At 31.0% G+C, this 20,635-nt stretch overlaps 1 protein-coding gene across 1 annotated transcript in view; it reads right to left on the bottom strand.

Annotated features, from left to right (window-relative positions):
* The window catches only part of Zir (dedicator of cytokinesis), a 92,391-nt gene that overhangs the window by 22,275 nt on the left and 49,481 nt on the right, over positions 1-20,635 (bottom strand). Inside the window, exons 15-23 of the mRNA XM_072519382.1 lie at positions 19,817-20,126; positions 19,375-19,688; positions 19,159-19,311; positions 18,699-19,100; positions 18,354-18,643; positions 15,804-15,975; positions 14,375-14,555; positions 12,773-12,939; positions 5,799-6,022 (exon numbers count right to left, since the gene is read on the bottom strand). Of these exons, the coding sequence (XP_072375483.1) occupies positions 5,799-6,022; positions 12,773-12,939; positions 14,375-14,555; positions 15,804-15,975; positions 18,354-18,643; positions 18,699-19,100; positions 19,159-19,311; positions 19,375-19,688; positions 19,817-20,126 (2,213 nt within the window). The remainder of the gene's footprint in view (positions 1-5,798; positions 6,023-12,772; positions 12,940-14,374; positions 14,556-15,803; positions 15,976-18,353; positions 18,644-18,698; positions 19,101-19,158; positions 19,312-19,374; positions 19,689-19,816; positions 20,127-20,635) is intronic.

Here is a 20,635-nt window from a genome sequence, read left to right as displayed (position 1 = left end):
TTTTATACTATGGATATAATTTTGTGCAATTCTATTTTCTTTATTGACAAGTCCCTTGTGTTGCTGCAATATGGAAACGACTATTGATTTATATTCTTCAGGGCAATTTAAAACTTTTATCATATCTTCTTCTTTACAAATAAAATTATTCTTCATTATGTACTCACTATTCCTTGCTTCCAATTTTACGCACTCCACCTCGTAGGCATCCATCTGCTTAAAATTTCCATTCCTTAAATATTCACTACAATTATTCTTTACATTCTTTTGGGACATTTCCCTATCATCAAAATATATTTCTTCTTCATAAATATCATTATTTCCTTTTAATAATATCCTATCAACTCTTATTCCTTCTTCCACCTCATCTTTCTGCATAAATTTAATTATTTGCCCTTCCAAAGTTACCATTTTTTCTTCAAAATCTATCTTTACTTTCTTCTTTTCCAATTCATCATTTCCCATTAATATATCAACACATAAATCCTTGACAATAAATCCTTGCATATTAATTTCTTTATTAAGAATATTAATTTTAAAATTGGCTAGTTTATCAATTTCACCCAACTTCTTATTATTTGCACCAACAATTTTAATTTTTGGAATCTTTATTATATCTGATAGTTTTAATGTAATAAAAATAAAATTCTCCGAGACTAAAGTACTTTCTGAACCAGTATCTATCATAATCTTAATCATTTTATTTTTGGCCAAAGCATTTATATAAATTAAATTAATAGATTCAATAATTTTATCTTCATCTAGAGAAATAAATTCAGAAGGTTTTTCATAATAGCAATGGCCTAACTTGTAATTCAGAAAGTTTACTGAACAAAATTTTGATTATTAGAATTGTCAGATTGTATCTGACCACTTGGATCTGATGTCCTATGTCTTTCCCTACTATGACTTCTACTCACATTTTCTTGCCTTGTACTATTTCGTTCCCTGTCTTCGCAGCTTCTATTCCTTCGTACACAATTTACCTGTCTGTTATAGTTAGGTCGCTCTGTATTTCTTCTATTGTTAAAATCTTGTCTATTATTATTAGTACTGTTATTAAAATGTTGTCTATTATAACTAGTATTGTTATTAAGATTCTGTCTATTTTGATTATTGTTATTATTATTAAAATTTTGTAAACTACATATCACCATACCTAGTATTATTGTTATATGATTGTCTATATTGTTGATAATTATTCTTATTATATTGTAAGTTATTATTGTTTTTCTTGTTATTATTATTACTTGTCATATTACCTCTTTGTATTCTTTGAATAAAATTAATAAAACTATCTATTGTTTGAATATTTTGTACAGTTACTGTTTGCACAACATCAGCATCAAAATGTCTAGATACATTTAAGACTGTTTCATCCTCTCTAAGTGGTGGTTCTAAATATTTTGCAACTGTTATCAGTTTCAATGCATAATCTACCATATTTGATTTTAAATTGTGATTATACTTTCCAAAATATAGAATTTCTCTAAACTTTGCTTGCTCTAATTCGCCCCAATAATAATTTAAAAATTTATTTTCAAATGTTTGAAAATTATCTAAATCATTTTCAATACTAGCAAACCAAGTTGCTGCATTGTCATTTAATGTCATTCTAATATAATCTTTAATATCATTAATATTATTCACAAATCTTAATTTATGTTTTAAACTATTTATGTATACTCTAGGATGCAAATTTTTTATATTACCAGAGAATTTAATCCCAGTCTCATTTGTTAAATTTAAGTAAGGTCTCCCTATGTCTCTCATTTGTGAAATATCATCTATTCTCTGTTCCACATTTCTTATTTGATTACTATTTATTTGGATATTTTGTTGTATATCGTCTAATTTTTCTTCTGTGTTTCTCCTGTCTTCGTTAATTTTTACTTCTAAGTTACATTTCTGCAACTCTATTTTCTGTTCTATAAACTCCATTCGCTTAGCTCGGACAAATTTTGACAGATTCATTGTCGGAAACCTACAACACAACAATTCCTACTTCTCAGTATTAATAGCTCAAGTATCCTGCTATTACAGACTTCTTTCTTTAAAAAAAGAAGAATTATTCTAAATAGTCGAAGTGTATACTAAACCCATCAAATTTTGGGTAGTATATATTTAAAAAATATATATTTAGTTGTTATAATTTAACATAACTATTTATTATATGGTGCAGATAAATAATATTGATTGTCGGTAATTCGCAAAGTTCTATTTTTTTTACTATTTAGTTTGTTTACTATTAATATTGGCTATGAGTACGGGTGCTTGGTTGTATAGTAATTTCCAGCCACTTTTAGTCTGTCAAAAAGTAACTAACTTCGCAAAAAAATAATTACTAAATTCACTAGACAGTTCGGACTGGGATTAGCGAACCGAGTTTATCTATCTTATTATCTTGAATAATCCTCTTTACTTCTGTCCTCTCATTGTCTATCCTTTTCTTGTAGTCATTCCGTATACTTTTTATTTCATTTGCTACTTTTTTCTCTGCAGTTTCAAGTTTTTTATCCATTTGTTTTTCTATTTGCTTTACAATTTTATTATTATTATCTTCTATTTTCTTTTCTAATTTTCTATAATTCTCTTCCAATTTCTGTTCCATTTTTTTTATGTCCTCTTTGACTTCTTTTGAATTCTCTTCCATTTTTTTCGTATTCTCTTCCATTTTCTGTTCTATTTTTTTTATGTCTTCTTTGACTTCTTTTGAATTCTCTTCCATTTTTTGTTCCATTTTTTTCGTATTCTCTTCCATTGTCTTGTTCATCTGCATTATTAATGACATCAAAGCTGCCATATTGACATTTTCCTCTCTTTCTGGATTCATTTCTGCAGTATCTTGTGGAACTTGAACTAAACTCTCCTCTTGTATAGGTTGTGTTTCTACTTCCACATCTTTTTCATTCTTTTTGCTTCTTGTACCTTTCTTTTCTTGAGACATTTTGAGACTTTACTTGTTCAAATATAATTAAAAATAAAATCTATAATTTTTTCTTTCTACTGATAATTAATTTAATTATATGAGAGCACTTATCTTCCCAAACTAATTCTTTTAAATAGAGAGCCCCGCGGTGGGCGCCAAATTTGTTATGATGTATTGTTTGTTTGAATGATGAGCAATGAGTATTTTTAATAATATAATATATAGGGTTTTTATCGCGGTTCTCAAAGAATTAGTTTGTAAGTACTTTTTTAAATTATCTTTATTATATCTATTATGAAACACACATATATGTCTAACCTAGCCAATGTAAATTTAAAATAAACTATCTTTAAATTGAAATTCTTATGAAACTAATTAAATTCTATAGACAATGTAAAATTTAAACAAACTATCTACAAAATTGAAATTGTTATGACACTAACTAAATTATATTAACAAAATTTTGTACCTTTCTGTCACTGAATGCCTAAATGAACTGTTTTCCACTATATAGATTATAATCACCACTCAAATGTCTTCTTCTCAGCTTCGGTTATCCTTGTTTTTGTGAAATTACTTTTTCCAATTATTAGCTTCCACCAATTTAAGATATTTTTCTTCACCAGCATTTATAAACCACCAAGCAAACCAGCAAACAGCATTTATTTTTATTCTTCTTTTCAATATATCAATATCCAATCACCAAAATATCATTTAATTTTAATATTCAATTAATACTTCTTCCATTATCATCATTTATACATAACATAATTTTTAATCTTCAATATTATTTTCTTTATACTGTTTCTTAATATTGATTTAACTCACTATATTGAACAATTGTAACTGATTGACTGCCTCTAACTAATTTTCATACTAAAAAACTCATAACTGATTGACTAACTGAATGGACTTTCTTACTAAACTCCCTCTTGAATCCAAATCACGGGTATTTATATCTTTTCAATCTTCCAGAACCATCTGGTAAGAAATCATGTTCGATTTATTCCATTAAACACATGTCTGAATTTTCTGGAAACAGTATATGTTCCATCCACAGACATAACCATAATTCCCGAATGTTCGACCGTAAACAAAGGTCAAATTCTGCATTCTGGAGAATTCGTTAATTTTCTATTGATAATTTTGTTGACATTTAGGCTTTTCAGATCAGAATATACACTTAAATCATTAACTTAACATTCTAATTTAATAAACTACACATTTTATTATTATAACCCTACTTTATATTCACAATCATTCCTTAAATGTCACTTCAGAGTATGTATATCTGGTTGCCTAGTCACATGGCTCACTTAAATATATTTACAACATTATAATTATATAAAAAAATACTTTTTATATGCTAATTTCTTAAAAATGCCCTCACATAAATATATTTTTATAAAATTCTCTAGTATATAACTTATTAAAATAACCAAATTTAATATCTAATATTATCTAATGTGTAACTTATAAATAAATTTCTATAAACACCAATCATATCAATATATATATATATATATATATATATATATATATATATATATATATATATATATATATATATATATATATATATATATATATATATATATATATATATATATATATATATATATATAATGGATCATAAAATTTAGATCTTCTTTTATGATTTTCAATACTCAGCTCTTAATATTAATACACAACAGATATATGATTTTTAGAAAAAAAATGCTATCTTGTTTCCTATTGGTCATGGGTTTGTTTTTTCTTTAGAAAGTGTGTTTTTTCGCCAGCTTTTCATTGAGTCTACTTACAAGCGCGTGACATAAACAATGCCGAAAGTTATAATAACTTGTTATATTGTTTGTAAGCTAAAAAGTCAGTCGTTTTTTTAATAACAACTTTAATAAAATATTGCAGTTTTTTTAACATACTTTAAAAATGAACACTAATAGAATCGACTTCGATTTATAGTATACTCTAGAGTTACTGTCTGAGCAACAACAGTTGTTTAAATAATCGCTCTCCGGGAAAAGAAATTGAACAACTTTTAAACTATTTGGTCGATCTATTTGAAATTTGACCCATTTTAATAGTTCATTAACTGCCACAATTTTAAGTAGTTATATTACTAGTCATTATGCAAAAAACAAAGTTATTAACATTTATAAATTACTGCAAAATGAAAGGTTTTTTGCAACTATCTTGGTTCTCGCAAACTGAAGAACTTTTATTATCTATAATTTTTATTTGAACATTTTTCTCTAAACTGTATAAGAAACGTTTTATAGTCGAAAAAACCACTTTTTAAGCTTGTTTAAAACAAAAACAAAGCAAAATCAGCTGTATATTTTACAGATTTTTCAGAGATTCTTACAAAAAATCTTTCAAAGATTTTTACGTGAAATCCATGATTTTTTCCCAGATAGACTGGTTATTAGCGTATTTAAAGATAATATTTAAAAAGATAGCCTCCTACGATAATAATGGATGATTCTAAGTGTTTTCTTGTATTTATTCATATTATTATATCTATTTATTTAAATCATTTATTGAAAATCTCGAACTCTATATTACTTTGTGTTATTGTGCAACTTAGTGATATACATTGGAACTATATAATAATTTACTATTTTTTTTATATACAAGGTTGGTATAAAAATCCCGTTATTCCTGACAGATTAGTTGTTTTAGATCCTGCAGGAGTAGATATTTGTATTATTTAATTTGCTATTTATTTGCATATACAAAGCTACGTCGTACAAAGCTTAATAAAGTATTAACGACGTATACAATACACCACCTAACTTGCTAATAAATAATTAATCACAGAAGATTGAGAAGAAAAATAAAGATAAAAGTTATTTTATTATCTACTTACTTTTTGGAAAAATCTTTGAAGCACAATCTCAACTTATTCTGGTGTTTTGTAAGTGCTTTTCCGTCACTGGGTAAGAAGGTTGTTGCCATTTCAAGAGGTCCCTGGTTAACAGTCGTTCCTATGCAACCCTGAAGTACCATCTGGAGAATTTTTGGATCTGGAGGTTCTTGATTTGTTGCATGTGCTAATTCTAATGTCTTCTTCTGAATATCTTCAATCGCAACCTAGTAAGCCAAAATTTACCAACATTAACAAATTATTTTGATTTATAATTGTATTAAAGATATTAGTATCATTAATCTGCATTTTTTGCGAATTGAATATATATTTGTTTAAGAAAAAAAGCCACTAGTCACTGTTATTTTAAAGTGGAAGCGTGGACTCTAAGTGAGGCTATGCTTAAACGATTGGAAGCCTTGAAAATGTGGGTATACAGACGACTACTACGAATAATCTAGATAGACAGAGTAGAAGAACATCATGACTGAAAAATCTAATAGCAAGGTGGTTATTAAGGAGCCCATGTTAGGCGTTGGGTTTAATTTCTTGAAGTCGCTAGCTATTTGACCTAGGCATTTGCTCTCATTCAGTATTGGTTAATATTCGGATCGTGATAAGATCCCAAGACCCTTCTGAGGATTTTTCTCTCAAACATCTGAGTTTTATTGTTTTTGTCAACATCCACGCCTCATCCCCACACATGAACACCGGTCTAATCACAGGCTCTTGGATTTAATAGTGTTTTGGAGGCTTTAAATACATATGTTTGATACCTGAAAAATCGAAATGCACATATATTTGGTTTTATTTTCATTGATCATTGCACCGCTTATGCTAGTAGTAATTTTGGTTCATTTACTGTCACTAGTTCTGTTTAAATTTTTGCCGTTCTTACTACTTTTTCTAGGATTATACAAGAGGAGATACAGCATTTACAACATTCATGTACAGATATTTTATTGCTTCTTATTTAGAATAGGCACAGTTTCTAACCAATTCAATCATAATTAGGATCGTTTGACTTAAAAATATTCTTTCTAAGTGTTCAGAGTGTTAATAAATCATAACAAAACTATGCTTTCACCTTGATCATTCCTGGAGTACCTAACAAGTTTTTTAAAACATTATTAAAAATATGATCTAAATTCGATACTCAACTGGGGAATAAATGTTCGCCAACTTCTTAGATTAACGAAACCGTAGATATAACATCGACAAGTGCGCAGCCTGTCCGTTTCCCCTTAATCCCCACTCCTTTATCCTGCCAATCAAAATAGCAGACAGAGTATACCCCTCCAGCACGGTCCGCCGGCAACGACTTGTTCACTATTTTAAATTTTTTACGTTAAATTGTGTGATTTTGTGTATTCAGTTTTCGGCTGTGTTAGTGTCTTTTTTTATAAAATACCACGGTGTATAATTAAGAACTATATTTATCATTCAACTGCAAATTGTGTGAAAGACAAAAAGTCAGCTAACCTATTTAGGTAAGTTTAAAATATTCTATTTGTAATATTGTATTCATTAGTAGCCATATTTGTACCGAGGGGAAGTGTTCGACGCTGTACTTCAGAACCGGACTTTTAAATTTTTTAAAACTGCAATTTGTTTTGAGTGGTGATCTCAGATTAATGATTGGTGATATTTAATTTCGCTTAACGTCATCATTTTGATACTTCTACGGTTTATTTGAAAGTGACATAAATTAAAGTAATTATCAATTATAAAAACCATTACATCCTTCTTATATAGATACTATTTTTTTTGTAATTTTCGGTGAGGTAGTTGCTATCAATAGTTAGTTAATGTAACTCGTTTTAGTTTCTCTGCATCTAAAGAAATACGAGAGGCATGGATATTTTTTTCCAATATAGAGGGAAAAGAACTACCAAAAATCCCTCGTATGTGATTTGCATTTTACTGAAGATTCGTTGGACAGAGAAAAATCGCCGTTTAAAATGTATCTAACGAAAAATGCTGTACTCACTAAGGGGTGCCTACAATAAATCAATTTTAAATCCATATGCATGTAATATAACTTATTGAAGTCTTTAAACTATTATATATTTTTAGAATCAACCAATTTTAAGAAATACTGCAATGCGTGAAGAACATAATGTAGAAATCTCTATATATCCATACCAACCGGAACCTAAAAAACAGGTAAATTTTATGATAACCGGTCTAGCTAACTGACTAAGTTGAACTTACTGAATTTTGTAACATTTGTTATAATATAGCATTTTTTCAGAAACTCTTATTTAACGCACAAAAACCTAGTGGAAGTTCTAACATTACAGAAACAACGCCAACAAGTTCACCTAAATCAAAAAAAGAACAAGTACGCTTTTACTACTTAAAAATAAATAGATATATAGGGTATTAAAGTTGTAAAATAAAAATATATTTTTTTTTTAATTTTACGCAAAAATTATTTGTTTTGGTTTTAAATTGGATAATTCATTGTCTTTTAATGACCATTTTAATTACATATTAAAAAAGATTTCTAAAAAATTATACTTTTTTTCAAGAATATCTAAAAATTTGTCAACTGCAACTAAAATTAGTTTTTAATGCGATTATTCAACCTCATTTCGATTTTTGCTCGTCAGTTATTTTTCTCTTCAATTTAAATCAATCGATCCAGTTGCAAAAATTACAAAATCGTGGAATGAGAATCATTATTGGTGGAAACAGATATACACCTATAGCAACAATGCTTAGCATGCTGCAGTGGGTTTTAGTTCAACAAAGGGACTTTTACCTTACAATGTTGTTCATTTATAAAATTCTAAAAAATTGGGCCTCTGCTTACTTTTGTGAGTTTATTACACGGAATTGTGATATTCACAATTACCCTACTCGAGGTAAGTGCAATTTACACATTGTGAAAACAAAAAGGACAGCTTCGAGAAACTCTTTGTTGTTTAAGGGTTTTGATCTTTTTAATAAGCTTCCTCAAACAGTTAAAAGTTGTTCATCTATACAAATGTTTAAAAGCAAATTAATGGACCATATTAAAAGCACCAAATTGACTACGTTTTAATAAACAGAAGATTTCGTAACGCTATCAAAAGAATCGCAGCATATCCAGGTGCTGATATTGCATCCGATCATAATCCGCTAATAGCAGATGTGAGGTTAAAACTAGCAAAAATTAAGAAAACAAATACAAACACCAGCACGCCTATAAATACAAGAGAACTGATGAGAGACGAGAATCTAAAGAAGAGTTATGCAAATCAAATTAATGAAAGAATGCGAATAATAGAACAAAATGATGATATCGAAGAGATGGTCAATGATATTAAAGGAACGATTCTGGCAGTAAACAGGGAAGTTAAAACACAGATCAGGAAGAGAAAGCATAACGAATGGATGACGGACGAAGTTATGGATCTAATGGAAAAGCGAAGGCAACATAAACAACAACGTAATCAAGACAAATACAAACAGATACACAAAGAAATTCGCCAGAAAATTAAGAAAGCAAAAGAACGTTGGATGGTGGAAAGGTGCAACGAAATAGAACAATTGCAGGAAAAAGGAGATAGTTTTGGACTACATAAGAAGATCAAAGAAATATCGAATATACACAAAAGCCACCACAGAACAAGAATACGCAACGACAGAAACGAATACATAGAGTCAGAAGAGGAGATAGCAATGGCGTGGAAAGAATACGCAGAAAGACTTTTTAATGACGAAAGACCAACACAACCAACGCGCAAACTTCCTTCCGAAAACTTATCAGGGCCATCAATAATGCGAAGTGAAATAGAATATGCAGTTAGAACCACAAAGATGCATAAAGCAACAGGTCCAGATGAAATTAATATAGAAGCAATAAAACTACTAGACGAGGAGAATATCGAAATCTTGGTAAAGCTGTTCAATACAATTTATGATACTGGTTACATTCCGCGAGAATGGCTGCAGTCATCCTTTGTGATGATCCCAAAAACAGCTAATGCCACAAAATGCAATGAACACCGCTTAATCAGTTTAATGAGTCACTTGCTGAAACTCTTCCTTAGGATATTACACTCAAGAATGTACAAGATACTAGAAGAACTTAGCGGGTCAACACAATTCGGTTTTAAGGGAGGACTAGGAACAAGAGAGGCAATTTTATGTTTGAACACTTTAATACAAAACTGTTTAGATCAACGAAAAGATGTCTACCTCACCTTCATCGACTACGAGAAGGCATTTGACAATGTTAAACATGATATCATGATGGAACTACTACATAGGGCCAACATTGACCAGAAGGAGATCAGAATTATTCAGAATCTATACTGGAACCAAATGGCAAAGGTGAGGATTGATCAAGACCAATATACGGATGAATTTGAAATCCGGAAAGGTGTCCGCCAAGGCTGCATACTCTCTCCGATGCTTTTTAATTTATATGTTGAAAATATATTTGCGGAAGCATTAGAAGACACGGAATTAGGCATTAAGGTGAACGGTATACCAATTAGCAACCTACGCTATGCGGACGACACAGTGATTATAACTGATAAATTGGAAGATCAGCAGTTATTACTTGATAGGGTGAATAGCATAGGTAATAAATATGGCCTCAAAATCAACATTTTGAAAACGAAATATATGGTCATTAGCAGAAACCCTCCAGAAAACCCGATAATATGCATAGGTGACGATCGCATAAAACGTGTGAAAACTTTTAAATACCTTGGCACCACAATCAATGACCAATCGGATCCACAACAAGAGATAAAAACCCGAATACAAATGGCAAGACAAGCTTTTGTGAAATTCGCTATAAATACGCTACAGAATGGTCAAGTCCTACATATGGTCCATCTTGCTTTATGGCATGGAAACGTGGACTTTGAAAAAAACATCTATCAACAAACTTGAAGCATTTGAAATGTGGTCATTAAGAAGAATGATGCGCATACCTTGGGTGGATAGAGTTCGAAACGATGACGTCCTTAAGAGAGCCGGCGTGGAAAGAGAACTCTTTAAATTAATTAAAAAACGCAAGATTGGTTACCTTGGGCACATATTGAGAGGAGCAAAATATGAAATACCACAGTTAATCCTACAAGGGAAGATCGAAGGTAGGAGAGGAGCCGGCCGCAAACAATTATCCTGGTTAAGAAATATTAAAGAATGGACAGGAATACACAATACAGGCGAGCTGTGTCACGCCGCCAAGAACAGAATTCTAGTAATGAGATAGTCGCCTACGCACTTTGGTGTATGGCATGTTAAGAAGAAGATTAAAAGCACCAATAGTTAGGTAGTTGTTTTGTTGTCATGTTTTATGTTATATATTATTGTTTTATATTTTTTAATAAGTGTAGATACTATATTTTAAGTGTAATTGTTATTTTTATCATATATGAATGTTATAAATTGATTAATTTTGTATGTATTAGGGCTTTCCCTATTTTTGAATCAATAAACTTCTTCTTCTTCTTCATGTATCTATCTCTTGAAGCTTTGAAATGTTTTACTAACAATATCTCTATTGTAGAACAATTTCTTCTTCGATTCCATTTTTCAATTTTTGATTTGGTATGTCACTTGTCAATAATAATCGATTCGAACCGATGAGCGTTTCGACAATTATTTTGATTATTTCGGACATTGTACAGTTTGGGGGTATAATGCTAGAAGTGTACAATAATTTGTGTACAATGTTAGGATTGTCCAATCTCGGGCTTTGCTCGTAACATATATATATATATATATATATATATATATATATATATATATATATATATATATATATATATATATATAATCACTAATATCTGTAAAACATTCGAATACTGTACTTTAAATTAACTCATATTAAAATGAAAAAGAATTTGTTTCGAAACTATCTTACCGATTTAACTCATATTAGTTTTAGTTATTGTTTTAAATAAATTATTTAATAATTAAATCACCGTTATTTCATTACTCCAAAATTGTCCTAAGTACGTACCTGTCACTCCTCCCACCCATTAGCCCTAACGTGAAATATTTGGCAGGCTTTGCGCATCTGTTTCTTGCCTGAACGTTATATCTATGGTTTCTTTAATCTAAGGCCAACTTATCTTGCTTGTAAACAGCATTGACAGTCTTTTAAAACCGTAAACATCCCCAACATATTTTGAATCTACACAAACTCAAAACTTTATATTTGTCAAATTTGTCTGACTTGTTAACAATATAATGGGTAAAATGAAATCTGGCTTATTAGGCAATAAGTTCCATTCACAATAATAAATTTTTCCAGACTTGAAGCAACCTATGCTATCTGAAATAAATCCATTCTAGTTTGTTGATGATAAGGCAAAGTTTGTTTTCAACCTTTCAGATATTGTGGATTTTATGTCAAATGGGTGTTAAAATCTTTTGATTGCTGGCTCAAATTTCTTTTACTAAAACACTTTCGTTCTGCTTTCTTTGTGTAGAGTTCTAAAACATTAGGTCTTTCTGAAAAACTTCTAAAACATTAGTGAAGATTTCTACAAGAATATCTACAGACTCATCTGAGCCAATATTATAGAAAATAGGTATGAAGTTTTCATCATCTAATTCAAAGTCTCAATCATCACCTAAGTCAGTATCCGAATTTTCTTCGATTTCTTCAAGAAGTTTGGCATTAATCAGATCACGTCGACACATTGTCACCGAAACTAAACTTGCTACTATATCATTTACAAACCAAACAAATTTGAAAACATCAAACAATACCAGTAGGATGCTTTTATTATTACTATTTTAAAAAATATTGCCGTTTATTAAAATTCGGAGAAACGGAATACAAATTCTCAATATCTGAAAAACAATGAATGGAACTCACTTGCAACTATCACGTAACGAGTTCTCATTGTTTATGTATTAAATCGATACTTTACATAAAAATATTAAAGAGTGGCGAAAGACGAAGTAGTCAAAATTTTAAACAAAAAAGACAGAAGTGAATCTAGTGTTAAATTACTTACCTCAATTGGTGTGAGTGTTATCTGAGATCTAGAAACAACCTGTATTCTTGTCTTAACATAAGGAAAGTGAACAGCAGTGGTAAGTATAGTTTTCCTTTTATATTGTTCCTTCAACTCTCCGTGAGCTTTTCCAGTCATAGTGAAAGGAGTGGCGTATACAAATCGTTCTGAAAATAAATATGAAATTTTAAAATATATAATAATATAAACTGGTAATAAATAGATATGTTAACATACAGTGTAAAATATGGGGATCCGGTCCATAACAATAATTCGTATAATAGATAAGGGCAAAATAGGAAAATTTTAGTTTTGCATTTAATTAATAAATATTAAAACCTCCGCCTCTGGTTACTTGTCAAAAAGTTGACGTTTTTCAATTCTCTAATTGTTTTTACGTCAATGTCAACTTTTTCGACAATTAACCAGAGGCGAACGTTAGAATATTTATTAATTAAATGCAAAACTACAATTATTTTAATATACCTGTTCAATCATACTAATTTTGTTTGGATTTAAGATGATTTTGATGAATAAATTAAATAAATACTAAAATTCTAGTTTGGCATTTAATTAAAAAAATTCTAAAGTCCGCCTTTGGTTATTTGTCAAAAAATATGTAGAAAAATTGTCACTTTTAGTCAAAAGTACTGTAGGAAGTTGTATCAAATTGAAAGTCGCAAACTTATAGAAGTATCGAGAAAAAATCTTAAAATAAAGGATATTTTCTTATAAATCTGTTGAATGACATCCAATTTTGACTTTGTCATCTTGTCATCATTAAATCAAAATATAAAAACAACTGCTACTTGACAAGATATTCATAATGACTAAAGATCACTTAAAGCTATAGCGGTGTAGGGAACTTATAATGCCAAGAAGTTATATTAAAACTGAGGCAAACCTGAAACACATTGCATTATTTAAAGCAATTTCACATTTTTAAACACCACTGTATCTTATATCGCTCTTTTTCAAAATACTGAATTAATGAAGACACAAATTCCTAACGATTTTTGAGTTGTTTTACCGTTTTGATGATAGAAATACAATAAATAATTGCTTATTCTTAGTAGTTTTTTTTTAATTTTTGAGTATAAACTATAAAGCTTGTATTTAGGTTTTATAAAGCATATATTTTAGCCTGAAGTTTTGACAAAAATCTTAGTGACAATAGAGTTAATGAAATTTTTGAACAGGAAAACGTTTTAGCTGCTTTTTCGCCAGATAACCCATGTCAAGAATAAACCGAGAAGAAAAAAACTAAGTAAGGCTAAGGGTGAGTAGAAGCACATAATAATGAGTGTCATCAAACTAACAGCCCCAAAAATATTCGGGGTAAAGCAGGTGATACATTAAACCAAAAAAAAAATCAAGTTTTCTGAAAGATTACTTTATAAAACTACATATTATTCTAAATAACTTCTTGTAAAAGTAAAAAAAGGATATAAAAACACTAAGGCATATTCGGAATTTCTTCAAGATTACTACTATAGGGATTTTTATATACTTAGATGAACAATCTTGCCCAACAAACAACCCAACAATTGTGCAATTTTACATTTTAGTAATTTTATTTTGAATGAAAATATAAATACTTACTTATATTGAAATTTTTATCAAAATGCGTCTGGCGATATCTTAGTTCATATTGTTCGAAATATGGCTCCACGTAAGTTATTTGAATGTAGGCTTTATCCGGATTCAAAGAACTGATATCTACTATATTGGAATCTTTTATTATAATTACATTATCAGCACCAAATCGTTCACTGTAGAAATTCTAAAAAAAAGTAAACGAATGTAAGATTTTTTTTTAAATTTGATCTTTTAGATGTAATATTTGAACTTCATGATATTCAAAACTTATTTGTTTTATCCTTACGCCACTTATATAATAACCACCAACTACTGGACACACGGGCATATTGAGTGTAGTACACTACATTGGCTTGCGGGTCGAGTATTTGTAAAAAAAATCGCAGTGCTACGGATTTATTTTATTTTGATATTGTACTGCTCGTAAAACCTGCCAGAAAAACAATTCTGCTAAATAATTAAGTAAAAGAATATCAATATAAGCTATCGCATGTGATTATTAAAAAAAAAAAGAAAATCTTTAAAACTAAAAATCTATTACAAATAAAAGAATACTTAAAAAAAATACGAAAAAAAATTACGAAATATGCTCAGTACGCTCCCCTCATCAAGAAAGTAACCCATACATTCTGCTTATATTGGCAAGCATGTTAGGATTAATAATTTGGAAAGCATGTTCTACTTTTAATAAAAGTCTTTCTAAATTAATAGTCCTAGAATGACCATAATTGGATGATTTGACGTGTTCCTATAAGAAAAAAATCACTGGATGGGAGATCCGATGATTTGTCTTCCGCATATTTAACGGTTTGGGAAGGTAATATCGAAATACCTATACACCATTGTTTTTCAAAATTCTACGTATATACGGAACAATTTGTTGCTGTAATAGGCTCAAATACTTTAAAAAACTAGCTCCACTTAGGTTTCCGCAAGAGATCGATCCGGACTATGCCAATGTGCCAAGTAGGTCTAATTACGTCCCCGTATGTCTAGTAGCTTTGCGGGTACTGTATTATATATATATATATATATATATATATATATATATATATATATATATATATATATATATATATATATATTAACGTGTTTACTCTAGAGCCATAATAAATAGATAACAATAAAAAACAAAATAGATAATAAATAGTTAAAGCTAACATGTACAGGGCAACAGTCACGAGCGAATAAAAAATACCCTCCCAGACGAACCCTATTTTTAATACCTGTGCGTAATAGAACTATGAGAAGGAGCAGGCCAGCACTAAGGTAGAAGTTTGGTATAGATGAGGACGCGGGGAATATTGACGTGACAATAATAACTTTGAAAACAGACCAGGGAGCGTTGAGTCTTAACAAGGGCTAGAGTGATGGTGATGATAGTGTTCTGCCGTTAATGCAACTATAATACCTAATACTATTTTCCACTTACCTCTAACCTACTGAAGATTTCAGGCAACTTGGTCAATGTTGGTTCTTTATATATAAATTCCTCTCTCTCTAGATCACCAAACTTAGATCCGTAGAATCCGACTCGAAAATAGGTTCCAAACATTCTCTTACCTGACAACTGATCAATTCTAGTATATGCCTCGTGCAATTTACTGAAAGATAAAAGACCCTCGTTATTCCTAATGTTTGCGGATTTTAAGTTAGCCATTTTCCATTACGTTAATTAATGTATTCTTGTATTTAAGAAATCAGATTATTTTTTGTTTTTATTTTTAATATCTAGCAGGAATAAACCACAAAATTTAAAATATGAGTTAAGAAATCGATCGACCAGATGCAATGACAAAATAAAATGACGTCTCAAACATCAGTGATGTCTGCCCAAAGGCCTCATCTGTAACCAAGATAATACGTTTAAAGAGTATTTTTTTCTTCTTCGTTTGTGGTAGATTTTCTTTTCGTAATTTATTTTTTCAGGCGTATTAATAACGCTTTGTAATTTTCGCTATCAACGGTTCTTTCGTTTCTTAAACGACCAGAGCATCATTTATGTGCATACTTATACAAATATAGAGCGTATAGCCTCTTAACCGTTAGTTTCGACGAAGCAGAGTTCTAATATCATGTATCAGGCCATTGCCTTGCTTACGAGAGAGGACAACCATTACCAGATGAAGAGAAAAGGTTCTTATCAGAACTGTATCACTTATTGTTGCTGAACTGTCAGCATTTTGACCTGGAAAAGCAAGCACCGAACAAGTATTGAGCCTCACTGGCGTCGCACTAGTTCATACAACAATTACCTCCGATACCGTAAACCACAAATGAGTACAAGGTAAAATATGCAACACTCTGAAAGACCGAAACCTGATTAAGTAATGTTAAGTAATGAACCTTATGCATGCAGACTATTTTCTGCAAAGCAAAAGATTCCAGGTTATGCTATGTTCTAAGAAAAGTATATGAAAAAATACAAACGACCTCCTCCAGAGTAGTGTAATCGTTCCTGTGCTGTTCAATAAATGACTTGTTAAGAACAGAAGAAGAAGTGATCCAAGTCATCTTTTTAGAAAAACTAAATCTAAGGTCCATTGAATACATTATTCTGTACAAAGTTATTATGGTTATTTCCGTACTGTGGTAAAAATATGAATCCTTAAGGCTGAAGTGATTCGAATAACTGGAATGCTACTTGAATCTTTTCACTTTTTATTTTAACTCATTGCAGATATAATTCATGTCAGTACCTATTTACTTGTCCCGGCACTGTTCAATAAAAAAATACATAAATGACCAATTAATAACAAATGGCGCAAGACACTTCCTATACATCGACGACATTGCCATTAGGGTACTACCGCAAGACTTCCATAATATTCAAAGGAAAGCTCGAAGCTGCTCTAGACATATGACAAAATGCCCAAATACTATAAGATAAACCACCTCAAGCCGAATCCCTCAAAAACATAAGTAAATACTTCCCATGTAAAAGCCACACGGGAAAAAAGATCCTGCAACACACAGGAAAACCTAAATACATCGGAGTCAAGAGCAGATCTCGAACATTTAAGTAACCTTATCATTTTGTAAGAAAAAAATCCTCCAACAGAAACGTCTTACTAAGAAAACTGGCTAGAAGTATTTGGGGCGCATGCCCCGACATTAAGAATAACAGAATAACGGAAAATGTATTTTTTAATAGTAGAGTATTCCTGTCCAGTCTGGAACCGATCGATCCACACGAAACAAGTCAATGTATCTATGAATGAAACATGCAGCACCCCCTATACAAAAGTGGCAACAAATATTCAACGAACGCCACCCGTTATACATCATAAAACCCTAAAAATCTAAAATCTAGGTAAAACTTTCTGCATTATGTGTCATTTCAAAAAATTAACCATCAACCCAAGAAGACGAACGCTTTGGTAAGGTCTCGAATGGAACACTTTAAACTATAATAGAACTGGCATATACACAGTAAATATGAACAAAATGGAATGGAATCTAAAAACTACTAATGGTGATGTGTGCGGGTGTGGAAATTAACAACATATGGAAACTTTCTGCCATACACTAGGTATTTCTCAAGCTGTACGCTCGACCATCTATGGTTTATGCAATAGCGATGCAGAAATTGACGTGGCTTGTTACTGGGCTGAGAATTTCAGTTAGAATTAAAGAGGAGTCCAGACTCAAAAAAGTAAGTAAGCTTTGCATGAACACAATGTTTTGCTTCAGAAAGCAATACTTTACCAACATAATAAATTTAAATGCTTCCGTTGTTTTTAAAATTGCAAAAATAGTAAACCACGTAGCGGTGCAATTGAGCTCAAAATTTGAGAGGTGGTGCTTAAGGGTTGGTACTTTGTAAATAATATAGATTTGCTATTTGTGGCGCCATCTATATTAGGCCAATACTTATTGATTAATGTATGTTCTTTTTTATTAGGCCAAGACTTATTGAGTGATGTACGGACTTCTTTATTCAATATTCATTAATATTACCTTGAATAAAATACATACTTACCCGTGAATATTTGCCAACTTTTTAAAGTCTCTATTATGCTCAGCAATTGGTATTAATACCCTGTAGATATCGTTCATGGGTTCGTACATAGCAGCGACATTAAAACTGCTAGCAGCTTGTTCGAGTAAACCCAGTAATCCCGCTTCGGTGAAATGAGAACCTAAACATCCTCCCTCTTTTTCGGGACTCAAAACATCGTCGGATACCGCACTTTCTTTAAGAACATTAGGACTCACTCTTTCTAAAGCTGCTGCTCCTGCTGGAAGATGAGGAAGTGGTTCCAACATTGCCTAAAATATAATATTTTATTTCGTTCTTAGCAATAAGTCCATATAATTAAATTACCAAATATTCAGCTACCAATGCAGCAGAATGTACCAAACACATTCCAGCTTCAGTATGGTTGCCCCGTTCCATGTGTTTCTGTGCCATATTTGCTAACCACGTTAGTCTAAGATCCGGTGAATTTTGATACCCTTTGGCGATTCTATACATCAAATCAAGCAACATTTCAGGATCTTCTTGGAATTCCTTCATTTTCACTGTATCAGAAAGAATCATGTGTAAATTGAAAACCAAATCCCGTACTTGTTCTGGAAATGTTGTTTCTTGAAGTTCGATGTCTCGTTCACCATATTCTAAAATTGTTTTTAAAGATCTTCGCAAAGAATCGTCACTGAATGAAGCGGAAGTTCCTACTAGGCTACTCAATGACATCGTTACTTGCATTTTTACTCTTGCAAAATTCTGAAATCAACAAACGTTTTGTATTTTTCAATTCATCTTGGTTTAAAATTCCACTTACGTTTCCTATTTGGAATGTTTGTCTCATCAATAAATACAATGAGGCCGCTGCTTGAGATCGTACAGATGCTATTTGAGATCCGCAGTGTTTTAATAATAATAAACAAAGATCAGCGCAATGAGAACTTTCTTCGTCAAATAAGGCACTATGAAACTAAAATGTAACACAAAATATTAGATATAAAAATATTATTACACTCAACATCACACCACTTACTTTAAATACCAAGCTTCTTTGAGAAGCAAACATATGCGGCAATACTGTAGTACTCTGGTTTTTGCCCAAAGCATGTAGTAACACTGACAACGCTAGCCCAACCAAATGTTGCTGAGAGTCCCACTGAGAAATAGTCGCTACACACCTTTCTAACGTATCCAAAATGATAAATGAAGCTTCAGTAGCCAGGTGTCCCTCTAAGTGAATTTCATTAGAGATATCATCTCTAGGGCGATCGTTGAGTTCAGAAGTTGGTCTATATAGTTGTTCTTTACGCCAACGCACTTTTTCTGAAGAGGCTTGGGCTGCTCCACCTTTATTTAATAAAACATATAAAGGATGAATAAATCTTAAAGGCAAACAAAGGACAAGGAAGCAAGTTAACAAATACAATTTTTTAAATTTATGTAAAAATTTTTAAACGGTCTTCAGAAACTACTACCTTTTCTTCTCTGCATCATTTCTCTCGCCGAACCTTGTCCCAGTATCACATCTTCCAACCTAGATCGCATATCTTGAGTGTTTTGTGCATGTGCGTATCCAGAAGGTGGTGGAGCTCTTCTTCTCGGTCTATATTCGAAACAGCTGGCGCATGCGTCTAGAAGATGGAGCAGTGTAGCTAGACGAGAAGAAGATAACTCTCCTAACCATTGAGACAACGAATCTCTTTCTACATTCTTTAAAACCCACAAAACGCAAGTAAGGATGTTTCGAGTAACTTCTCCTGAAAGGCCTAGTTTTCTGGTTTGTAACTAAAAGAAAAAAAATTGTGCTTGATAAAGTAATATTAAAGAAGCCAATTATAATATATACATGATCAAAAGTAAAGAGAGACGTTGCAAGACGAATTTGTTTTTCCCTTTAAGAAATCGAAATTTTACTTTATTCACGGGTACAAAATAAAACAATTTAAATCGTGTGCACTTCATAAATCGCTAATTAACTAGATAACGTAGACCGTTATTCTTTCAATCTTGTTAAAGACAACGAGTTTGGTCTAGGTTAAATTAGGTGTTATATAATGACGAGAGTTATATGGAGAAGTAAACTAATAAATACTTAAGTAAATGACAGCATTTGTTAAAATTTATTTTCTTATAAACGCATTACCTAGTCGAACCACACTTTTTCTTACTGTCTAACATAACAATTTTCTTTCATTGGACAAAGCTGTCGATTTTGTCTATGGTAGTAATTTCGCAATTTAACCTTACACACTTCTTTGGTGTTTTGCTAATTGTTTTTTGACATATTTGAAACA

Source organism: Diabrotica undecimpunctata, chromosome 1, assembly GCF_040954645.1.
Source record: "Diabrotica undecimpunctata isolate CICGRU chromosome 1, icDiaUnde3, whole genome shotgun sequence".
Lineage (NCBI taxonomy): Eukaryota > Metazoa > Arthropoda > Insecta > Coleoptera > Chrysomelidae > Diabrotica > Diabrotica undecimpunctata.
This window is presented reverse-complemented; position numbering and strand designations above follow the sequence as displayed.